Source organism: Rattus rattus, chromosome 1, assembly GCF_011064425.1.
Source record: "Rattus rattus isolate New Zealand chromosome 1, Rrattus_CSIRO_v1, whole genome shotgun sequence".
Classification (NCBI taxonomy): Eukaryota; Metazoa; Chordata; class Mammalia; order Rodentia; family Muridae; genus Rattus; species Rattus rattus.
This window is the reverse complement of record NC_046154.1, coordinates 186,896,825-186,909,014: the sequence shown is the minus strand read 5'-3', so window position 1 is coordinate 186,909,014 and position 12,190 is coordinate 186,896,825. Positions and strand designations below refer to the sequence as shown.

Here is a 12,190-nt window from a genome sequence, read left to right as displayed (position 1 = left end):
AGACCCATGCACAAAACCCAATTAGTGATGATTATGAAGAGACTAGCATCATTCAGGTGAAGTCTTCTGGCTAGTGTTTCTTTAGGGTCAATGCACAGAAGTTCTGTGGGTGACTTAGGTTGTACCTCATTCTGGTCAAAACTGGGTCCTGTGTAAGTCTCCAAATTAATACTGCATGAAAGGGTCAAGAAGAGCAGCTGAGGGCTGGCATCGTGAGAGGCTGGAAGTGAATATTTAACCCCAGAAGCAATGGGAAGCCCAGGATAGAAGGGTTCATTCAGGGAATGTGGGGCAGGGCACTATGAAGTGCTCCCAAGAAAGGCCCTTGGTAAAACTGTAGCCCAGCGACAGTAGGAGATGAGAACTTTGCAGACAGCAGCAGAGCTGGCTTCAGCCATGAGACTCACTGCGGGTGCTGTGGCAAACCCTCAGGAACCAAGAAGGTTGTGAGGGAATGATGGGAGACACTGGACGCTGAGTTATCTGCACTGTTGGAGTTCATTTTTCTTCATCTGGCTTGGGACTCTGCCTTGCTTCTTCCCTTTGAGAATAAGAAAGTATTAACTTATTTTGATTTTGTAGGAGCTCATAGTTTTGAGACTAGGGAGTTTTTAAAGAGACTTTGGCTTCTTAAATCAAGTTTGGATTTTAAAGAAATTAAAGGTTTAAAATACTCAAATTTGTAAAACCTGGGAGTTTTAAGTTTTGAATGTGTTTTATATTGTGATGATTAATGTGATATTTGAGAGATAAACAAAAAAAGACAAGGTTGCTGTTAGCTGGTATTGTATTGGTATTGGCATGTCAAACTGACAAAGGGAGAATTGTCCTGGCTAGATTTTATGTCCACTTGACACAAGCTAGTCATATGAAAGGAGGAAACCTCAACTGAGAAAATGGCTCCATAAGATGCAGCTGTAGGCAGGCTATAGGGCATTTTCTGTTAGTGATTAATGTGGTAGGATTTAGCCTTTGTAGGTGGGGATGCCCCTGGGCTATATAGTCCTGGGTGCTCTAAGACAGCAAGGTAAGCAAGCCATGAAGAACAAGGCAGTCAACAGTAAGCCTCCATGGCCTCTGCATCACTCCCTGCCTCCAGATTGCTACCCTATTGGAGTTCCTGCCCTAACTTCCTTCAGTGATGTACTCTGATATGAAATCATAAGTAAAATAACCACTTTTCCTCACCAGGTCGTTTATGGTCATGGTTTGATCACAGCGGTAGTCACCCTGAGTAAGACAGAGAGCAGTTTATTTCTTCCCACTTTATAAGCATCAAATTGAGAAGCCATACTAGTTTTCAAAAATTCATTTAGCTGGAGAATAAGACTAAAATTACCAGCTCCACAATTCAAAGCCAAAATGTTTTCATTTACAACCTCAGAATTAATTGGGTTTTCTTTCTTTTTTCTTTTTCTTTTCTTTTTTTTTTTTTTTTAGTTCAAAGGTAAATAAGCATTTAAACTAATTGAATGAGTGAATTTAATAAAATAATTCAATAGGATAATGAAGCTCGGTGAATTTAAATAATTAAACAGACAGAGCATGTTTTATTACTTGATATATGGAGTCAGTTATACTGAATTTACAGTAACCTAAAAATACCACCTAGCAGAACAAGTAAATTATTGATCAGCGTATCACCTCCAGTAAAGGTCAAAAAATGACTGAGGATAAAACTTATCCTCAATAAGAGATTCAAGAAACACTTGCTGTATAATGTTCACTGTGTTCTAGGCTTCCAAGATTATGCTATTGTATACTGTTATTTTAAAAGTCACTAACACTTTGAATGGATGCAATCACTTAGCAACATTTCCAATACTAATATCCATAATTTGTGGGGTTTTTTTCTTTTAAAATAATACAAGTTGCTTAGCTTATAGAACACGTCTGTCATCAACAATCTTTTTCTACATACTTTGGGAAGATATCATTAAAAATTAAATTTACACAGGAAACTGGGGCTCGTATGCATAGCTAATAGGTTGGAGGGCTTACATAGTATTGTCGGGAGAGAATGCTAGTCAGTAACTACATTTGGTCTTAGCCTTCCCGGAAGGAGCTCTCCACTCACTGTGGTCCCATAAATATTTCATGCGCCAACATGAAGTAATATGCTAATGGCAGCCTGCCTACCCAGCGAGCAGGTGTGGTATGAGCCCTGTGTTTTCATCTTGGGTACACCTGTGATACGGGGTCAGTCATGGCGTTCCTGTTCGTTCTGAATTGGCTTTCTCTCTGCTTCTCCATCACAGTTTCACTTAAACCAAAAATGGTGAGTGCCAGTCATCCTGAGGCCCTGGCCGCCCCTGTCACCACTGTTGCGACCCTTGTCCCACACAATGCCACTGAGCCAGCCAGTCCTGGGGAAGGGAAGGAAGATGCCTTTTCCAAGCTGAAGCAGAAGTTTATGAATGAGCTGCATAAAATTCCATGTGAGTATACTATCTTCATTTGAATAAGAAGCAAAGATTGAACAGTCGTTAAATCACTGGAAAGTCCGCTGAATTCAACGTTATTATTCGTGGTAGTTCTGTTTGGTAGTACTCCAATGATAAGTGAAGTGATTTTGGAAATGGAATATGATATTTTTCATTATCTATTTTTATAGATAACAGCACAGTTTATAGTGAAATCATGTATGCTGGGCTGGATGTAGGTTGGTCCTTCATTTTCTTTTTCTCTAATAATAGTAATGCCTATAGGTTGTGTTATATGAAGTTTAGATTAGTATTGATAAAATTGTGATATAGGAAAGACTATATTAGCTAGCACCTTCCCACAATTACAAGTTTGATTTTCTTTCCTTTGTTAATATTTTTAAAACTTGTCTTTCTTTCATGGATTTGTCAGTATTTCAAAAGCTTTCATCTACTTTTAATTTTTTATTTGTCAATGGGAAACACAAAGCCTGTGGCTAGGCTTATGAGAGTAAATGTAGCACTAAGTCTAACCAGTGGTATTTAGTTTTTCAAATTTTATTTGTATATTTACAGATATATTTACTGTGTACAATAACAGTATTTTCAGCTGTGAGTACTGTATATTGACCTAAGTATCATGTGGGCACTACGTCATATAGAACCATTTTTTACTGTCAACACTGATATGCACTGTCTAATCAATAGTTCAGCATTACTATAGCTCATGTCATGCAAATGAGTCCCTTGAATTTACTTTCCTCTCTAAATCAAAGTTTGTATCCTTTGATCACTTCACTTGTCAAGCTCCTAACCCAGGTCCTTTGACCTTCACATGTGTTCCGTGGCACACGTGAACATGGGTGCATGCACACACTCACACACAGGTACATACACATTATGTTCACATACAGTAATAAGAATAAAATACACAATGTAGGTGAATGTGGAATGTTTTCTTAGTACTGTCAAAGGGTTGATTTCTTGGTTTATCTTTGACATGGTGCATATAAATAATGCTCACCTTTGTATATCAATGTTGGGTCATTTAACTACTGAGTCCATTCATTACTTCTAAAAGTTTGGGAATGACTCTCTGGATCTCTTTATATGATCATATCATATACAAACAAGGAATATCTCTTTCTCTTGCCCACTTGTATTCCTTTTATTTCTTTCTTGCCCTATTATTCTGGCTAAGTTGCCACACTGTTTCATGAGTGTGCATCTTGCTTTCTGAATTACAGAAGGAATGTTTTAAATGCTAACACTGAGGCTGCCGTGCACACCCTTAATCATATTGAAGTTTAATTCTTCTATATCTTAATTTGTTGAGCATTTTTAAGAATATTCAGTTATTTTCAAATTCTTTTTCTTTTGAAATGATCATATTGCTTTACTCTTTACCCTATTAATGTGACCTATCATATATATTAATTTATAAAGATTAAGCTGTCCTTCCTTTCCTGAAATTAATCAATCCTACCTGGGGACTAGCCTTTTTTACATGCTCCTGGACTCTATTGTTCAGGAAAAGCCCAGGACACAGTGACCAGGAATAGTGATTAGCATCTTAGTAGCTTTTTATTCGTGTGTGTGTGTGTGTGTGTGTGTGTGTGTGTGTGTGTGTGTAGAGGGGAGGGGGTCCTTGGCTTTCTCACCAGCATGATGCTGGCCTCTTCAAATTGGTTTAAAAGTATGCCCTTAATTATAACATGACCAGCAGAAGTTGAATTTCTATGTTGCAATGTCTATTGGGACCTGAGGATGACTTGGATGAACCCAATCCAAGAAGAGAAGATAAACCAATGGAATATTCCAGACGAAAGATAACGTTATGAAAATGTACCTATAAGATCATCTCATGCCTCAGAGATTAGAAATGAGTTCATATGTCCACACTGTTCACAAATTCGACTTTCTCTGAAGCTTGCTGTAACAGAGCTGTTGGTAATTACTGTTCTCAGCAGGAAGCTCCATTGGAGAAGAAATGGAAGGAGAGAGATGGTCCAGCAGCTCAAGCCCTTGAGCAAGAACAAGATCACAGTTCCTCTTTTGCTCTATCGCCTAGCTAATGGACTGTTATAAAAGTCAAAGTGCTCTTTATAGAACTTTGAGGTTAGAAATTCTAGAGGGAAAACATATGTATGCTTTGTAGATTTAAACTTGGGCTTAAGGACTATTTTATCAAAATAGGTGCCATCAAAGAAACGTGTCAAAGGCTATCAGAGAAAACAATGCAAGAAATAGACACGTGTCCTGCCTCATGTGTAACGGTCTCCTCTGGAAGAGTAGAGTATGAGGCACACACACAGTAAGCCTGATAACCATCAGACTGAGATGTGCTGCCCGTTAGCAGCGTGACTCATGTCCTCGTCTCTTTCATGTTCATACTCGCCATCCTCCTCCTTAGGGTTCATCCAAGCACAGTGTTTCCAATCCAGGTAACTCAAATGTCCATTGTTCCCAGCATGCTCTGCCCCTCAGCCTTGCTCTTTTTCTCACCATATTATTCAGTACCATCTATAATAATATATGTAGATGTATCACTTAATACGGGGTTTTTAATTACTCTGAATCTTTCCAAAATAATAAAAGTTCTGTGAGGGAAGTAAGTTATACATGCTTTGTGAGTAGTCCCATCATTCATGAGGAGCGGTCCATAGAAAGCTCTCAATGTATATTTGACCAAGAAATGAATGAGCAAAGATCAATTCAACTTCTATCCCACACACTCCCTCTTAAATTCTGTAGCCTTGAGGTACCAACAAAGTAAAACACGGATTTTACATTGTATGTGTTAAAATTCCATTTCTGTGCTTACCAATGCTATTCACTTTTACAAAGCAAAATAATATTTCCATCTTTATGAAGTCTTCTGCTTCTTTCTCATGAAGATTGAGACATTACATTCTTTTCCTGTTCATCAGTAGAAAAATTATCAACTGCAAAGGGTTACATATGAAACCCCTTGTTTGGTTTGCCTTGGCTAGCTTTTCTTTCATCTTCCCAAGATATTCCCTAGTTTCTATCCCATCATTAGGTGCTAGAAATGATAGCGGATAACCATGTTCCCCTCCAAAGAGGATTGCTTTTCACCTGTCACCCGCAAGGCTAAAAACAAGAGGCTCCTCTAAGGACCTGTGCAAAGTATTATGTTGCTAGTGTTTTCCTTGATATCATAAAATGAAACAAGTAAATAGCTAAAATATTTTAAAGTAAATGGGTTTTAGAAAAATTATATTTTTCATAGAGTCATGCAGCTTTATTAAAAATATCTAGCAGTAAATTATCTATATTTTCCTTTTAATTCAGTGAAACTTTTACTGCCTGTGTAATTGAAATTTCTAATGGGATTTTTCAGACAGGAAGCAATGATGAGCAAAATAAAATATGTCCCTAAACTCAAATTCCTTCAGGGGCATATGCTATATAAAAGTTATCACTTGTGACTTGGCATAACACAATAAGATGCTAATGACAGGTAACAAATTAGAATATTAATCGATTTTGGTCTCTGAACTAAATCTTGGCTATCTGGCAGATGTGGTTTTTGCAAAATTGATAGCAAACAGCTTCAGTCTGTCACTTGAAATTCCCACTTGTAAGAAGAGAGGTGTCACAATGGTGGGGAGTGTGCATGTCATTAGTTAGGTAATCTACACAGTCCAGTGTGAGCATATTCAAACCAAATTGCCTGATGATATCATCCGTAACACCGTGGGCTTACATGTAAAAGGAGAAAGTACGAGAGGAGAAGGAAATGGTAAATTCTCTGAGCATTTTTATCTTTCAATTTATTCTGCACACTCTTATCTAAATGAAGCAGACAAGGATTTCCAGAATGCTTTTTTATTTTGCAACTTTGATTTTAATGTGACTAAGGCCATGGTTGGTTTGTAAAGCATGAACTCATGTCATCCAAATAGCTACGATTAAGGTTTTGATATTCATGAGCTTCTTGAAGTAGAGTGCACCTTTCCTTATGTACAGCAAAATAACCAAATCCTCTCTCACAGTCCAGAATAAGAGTAAGAGGTCTAAGGATAGCTGTGCTATTGGTGCAGAAATGTTTGGGGATAAACACTTTGACTCAGAAATAGACACAATTTATGGGCACAGGCTGCATGAATCCAAATCCTATATCTACAGCACAGTGTCTGTATGACCTTGGGCATATTAATTGTTTATGCATCCATCCCCTCCTGTTACAAAGATAGGACCTTAAATAGTGCTCTTGTCACTAGGTTGGTGGGTAAAAGCATCAGCGTGTACCAAGTATAGCAGGGTGTCTAGCACAAAGAAACCACACTTGAAATGTTAGCTATTATTAAATTCACACTGTTGTTTTAACAAGTTTCCATTTCTATTTTAGAAAAGCCCTCTATTTAGGTCAGTCACCCAGAGAAAATTCCAGAAACTTTGCAGCTGAATATATGTGCATTATATTCTTTAAGCCTATTTCTCTCGTGCCTGTTCTGTAGAAGATGATGGAGGGTTTCCATGGCCCCCTCATCTAACCTTTTTACTTTTCTATTGACCTTGCTTTTTCTCAGCTCTGCTTTTAGCCTACATCACATCTCAGGAAGGGCTTGGCAAAGTTGTATATGTCATAGGTGCTAAAGGGACACTAAGATGCTTGTTTCATGGTCTAAAATGTCCTTCCTCTGAAATTATCCTCGTCAAACTACTTTTCTATCATTTACCTTCACATCTTCACTAGAGTTTTAAAAACATAAAACCTGAGCCCTGCCTTCTCTCCATGCCCTTTGACAATCCAGGGCTTTCTGCTCTGATTCCTACCTCTGTTTGCTGCTAAAATTAGCTTCTTTAAGCTTGCAGGACACATCTTGATACTGTGAGGGTTATTGTTGAGTTTCATGAAATCAGATATTTCTGCCCATTACCACTTACCAGCCTCTGTAGTCTGACAAGTTCTGGCCCCCCTCCCATGCTTCTCAACTTCTCCCCACTCCTTATTCTCCTCTACAAACTAACCCTCAAGTTTTTCATACTTATTCATTTCTCAAAATGAAGCCCTATTTTCCTGAGTGTCGCCTTGAGCACACCTCTTGCTCAACATTCAATTCTTTTTCTACATACCTGCTATGGGAAGTCTTAAATAAGAACTCTTACTGTGATCCTGACCACAATGAGCTCCGTCTCCACCAATTTGCTACTTGAATTTAAGCCCATGAACCCTTATCCTGAAATCTCTCTCAAAGCCAACTACTGGTTCTGATATATTAGTTTAGCATTGAACACCCAGCTAACATCAGGATGAGAAGCCGATCATTTTTAAGGCATGGCTGTGTGAGGTTTCTTCCCTTGAAAGCTTTCCATTCAAATCTCTCACCTGTCATGGTTATCTACAGGGCCTTCTGCTTGCTTTCCCAAGATAGGTTAATTCCCAAGACACTGGCACAGTTACTCAGACATCTGTGCTTTTCCTGTACATAGAAAGTGGGCCTGACGAAGATGTAGAGTAATTTGGATCTGGGCAGTAGTGTATTGAGGTGATGACCAGGAAAAATCTCTTTCTCAAAAAGGGGGGGGGGCATGGAGTTTTGCTCAAGACTAAACCAATTTACGCTAGAAGCAACTCTGTAGATGTCATGTTTCAGAACTTTACTTTATTAGAAGTAGTAGGGAATTTAGCCCATGTTTGCAGAAACTGAACCCTGAAAATAAATTTCAAATCTTTTTAACACAAGAGTCCTTTTCAAATGAAATATTACATAAACACTGAAAACAGAAATATGATAAAACAAGACTCAACTCCTATTACAGTCTTCCTGCTGATGTAACATCAGCAGCTAGGAAGACAGCTAGCTGAAGGGACACTTTGAACAGGGTGGCCTTAAACCTCAGGAGGTAGATGATCAGCTAGTGATGACACAATGAGCATCATGTAAGTATGCCCGCATCAGCCAAGAAAACTATAGTTGGATAACTTTGCCCTCCTGTGGCTTAAAAATGAAGATAATGACATTGTCCTATGTCAGTGTCATGATCATTAATGTCAAGAAAGTCAATGGCAAGAAACAGATGAAGAGACTCTTAGGGACACAGTGATGCATGCTGTGTGAAGAACAGGAATTATGATACTGATCACCATGGTTATTGAGCACTGGACACTGTGTGTGTGTTGTGCATTACACGAATCACCAATAAGCTTGTGAAAACTGCCAACACTTACTATTCTGGTTGCATGAATAAGAACTCAGAGGCTTTTGTTGTCCAGAGAAGTTACTCATGCTGGAGAGTATGGGGGTGGAGGTGTTGTCAGGAGACATTTCCAGTTTTATGATTTGGCCTCATGAGAACGTCATGGGCACCTCACATCCCTCCACTATTGCTTACTACAGCAAAAGACTGGAAACGAGTAGAAAACTGTGCACCCACTCAAAGACAGTCCTATTGTGATTTGTATTGTAAGTGATTGAATACCTGGAATGTGATTTTAATATAATTCCTGTTCTTCCTGCATCAGCCACCCTGATAAGTGAATAGTTATTTACATCAGTTCTGCAGTTCTTTAAATGGTCTTCCCTTACTCAGATATGCAGCCATGCTATTCAAAAGTAGCACACTCTGTAAATGGACGAGCTACATGAGTCAGCTTCCCCCATCTGTTGACTCAGTTCTTCTTAAACTTCAGAGAGGCATGGCTAAAATGTTAAGTGAAGTTCTTAACTTCTGGGAAATGGAAAATCTGCAAGAAAGAAAGGTTCAATTCTGATGAGTAATCTCAACCTTAAGGACTTTGCAACACTGACTTCATCACAGTGGCGATGAAGGAATCTATTGAGTCAGAGACACTCAGCAATAAGGGTTACTCACACAAGCTCATCACAAGCACAAGGAAGGCATCTCCACTTTCATTCAACAAAACATACAGGAAAGGCTGTGAACTTCTAACATTTGTACATTTATTTGTTTGAGAACTTTATAATTTATGATTACATTTTTCCACTACATAGTTTTCATTCTTTTACTTCATCGTATTTTTGAATGATGGTTGCTTGTGTGCGTGCACGTGTGTGTGTGTGTGTGTGTGTGTGTGTGTGTGTGTGTTTCTAAAGTGCTAAGGGTCACACCTAGGATTTTTCATATGCTAGTCAAATGTTTTTTCCTATGACATAAACCTCAGCCTATGGAAGTTTGTTTAATTTCCAGCTTGGGAGGTTTAAAATTCATACGGTATAGCCAAGACTCAGCAGGTCCCACTGTGAGTCTATCTCTGTATTTCACAGATAGGATGTGAGTAGCGTGTGTGGAACCAAGCTAGTGACTGCATTCAGAACCAAGGACAGAGCGGTGCCTAGCCTCACAGGCTTCCTGGAGAGCCTGCACAGATAGCCTGAAGCCCTCCTATTACTTCCCGCCTTCTGAAGAGTCACTTGGAACTTTGGAGACCCAAACTTGAGCCATAATTCACATCTGTAGGATTTTCCAGTTGTTCATAGATACTATATATTCTTTAATATTTTAATCATCAAAACAGTCCTTTCTTTGACAGCAATGACAGCATGTATGTTTTGCAAAAGAACAAATAAAGGCTCGAGATTCTTTTATTTACTTAAAAAAAAATCCTTCACTTTAGCTTAGTCCACCATCTTAGATTATCATTTTAACTTAATTCTTATTTTAAAGATAGTAGAAATATATGTATATATGTATGTGTATATTTTTAATCTAAAGTGATCCAGTTTGCCTAAAGCAATAGTCCATACAACAGTTTGTACTGCCCCCTGTGGGGTACAGTGAGTATTTGTTGGGTTATTTTTAGTGCACTAAACCTTGGGTATGGGAACAGGACCTGGCAAGAACCTACTTACTCTTCAGTACTTGCTACAAACATGCATCCCACAGAATTTCAAAATCCTAAAAGGACATGTATATGAAGGAAAACTTTATAGCTATGTGACCTAGAACTATTTGCTTTTGTGTATGTGTGTGTGTGTGTGTGTGTGTGTGTGTGTCCACACGCGCGCGCACATGCTCACACGCTCCTGCACACACAAGGTGGTTTTATATGTCGCTTAAGTGTACAAAGCAGGTTAGCTTTTATTATAATATTTGTCTAAAATCTAGTATTTGGTTTTTGGTCCTAATTAAAAAATAATCTTTTGATTCTCTAAAGTCCAATGGCCCTTCTAGGAGTTGCAGGCGTCTAATTATTTCATCGTGTTTTATAGTGTCATTACCTGACGATTTCTTTATATTATTTTTTGTACATTATTACAAATTATGATTTTTTAAATCTGAGCCTTAATTCTCCCTTGTAATTAACATATTTCATTGAACTTTAAAATTATATATATAGAAGTATTTTATATTATCTGCTCACCGTGTGAGACAGAAAACTATTTTAAAGTATTTCTTACAAATTGTAGTGCTGTAGATAACACTGAATTTAGGCAAGTGTGCAGTATAATTCTAGAAGTATTCTGGGGTCTGCATGGCAATTTAAGCTAACTACATGCCACTGAGATTGCATTTCAGGAAGGACTGTTATATGTCCTTGTGGTTTCCTTCTGGAATCCTATTATGCAGAAAAATCCCCCCCAAAGAAATTCACTCCTTTAAAATGAACTAGCATTAAGGGATTCTATAAACTTCCAAAGCATGGGTGATACAACATAGCCATAAGCTATAAAAGTCACCAAACAAATTAAGATCCAAGCTAAGTTCCCAGAGCTTATTTAGTTAAAGTTTGTTGGCATCTCAAGGATATTAAGTAAGCCTATAGAAGGAAAATAAGGGCTGCAGATAACACCATGGTCTGGTATTAAATGCAGCTCAAGAATTACCTTGCTAGAGTACTTTACAAGGAGACAGAGATATTTTTAAATAGCTCTAAAAGTCAGTTCCTTAACACATAGCTGTTACAGTACGAAGCATAGGTTGTCATTAGCAAAGCCTGCCTACAGGAGCAAATTTATAAAGGAAGCCGTGGACGTAGAAACCTGGGTTCCTGCTGTTCCGCTCACTCTTAAGGCTGTATCGATCCTTATGGCATGGCTGACTGTCAGGCTTAGCGCACTTTCAGTTGCATCCACTAAAGAAATTAGAGCAGAGGCCACAAGAAAATTATGTGCTGGTCAATTACATTCCAGCACTTGGCTTTATTTTTCTTTGTTTGGTTTTCACTTAAGACAATATTATAATGAAGGGATTGAAACTCGGTATCTTCTGAGTCCAAACACATTCACTGTCTGTCTTTTGAATGAGCTTAGATAACTATAAGTAAAGAATAAGAAGATATTAGGCCATTTAAAGATTTCCTCACCAAGAAACATTTTAATTGGAACTGCAGCCCTGGAGAAATTCTGAAACCATTTGCATTCTCCTGCTTTTTATCTTTTATTTAAAGCTGTTTATAACAGAGAGAGAGAGAGAGAGAGAGAGAACAAATAACATAATAATAGATTATAAATACTAGAAACATGTGGCTGAGAAGTATGCTTTTACCTGAAAGCAATATATACTTTGTCCATAATCCCTTTACTTGACAGAGTTAAATGGCTCGATGCCTTGAAAGTCAAATTTTATTATAATTTTATTTCTGTAAGGACTTAGGCTGGTTCTTTCAAGTAAAGGAACCACAGTAATCTACAGTAGTGAATAAAAAACAATGCCTGTCAGAATTTTGCAATCGTGTTCCCTAAAATCTTCGGAACATTTCTGTGGCCTAAAAGTTGTTGGAAGTGTTGTTAATCACTGAGAGACTGGCCCAGTATGAGTAGGCACACATGTCAGGG

General features: G+C 38.1%; 1 protein-coding gene across 2 annotated transcripts in view; it reads left to right on the top strand.

The window, feature by feature from the left end:
• The window catches only part of Syt1 (synaptotagmin 1), a 340,885-nt gene that overhangs the window by 144,231 nt on the left and 184,464 nt on the right, over positions 1 to 12,190 (top strand). For both annotated transcript variants that reach the window (XM_032912229.1, XM_032912219.1), the window contains exon 2: positions 2,259 to 2,438. In XM_032912229.1, coding sequence (XP_032768120.1) covers positions 2,276 to 2,438 — 163 coding nt within the window. In that variant the 5' untranslated portion in view covers positions 2,259 to 2,275. The remainder of the gene's footprint in view (positions 1 to 2,258; positions 2,439 to 12,190) is intronic.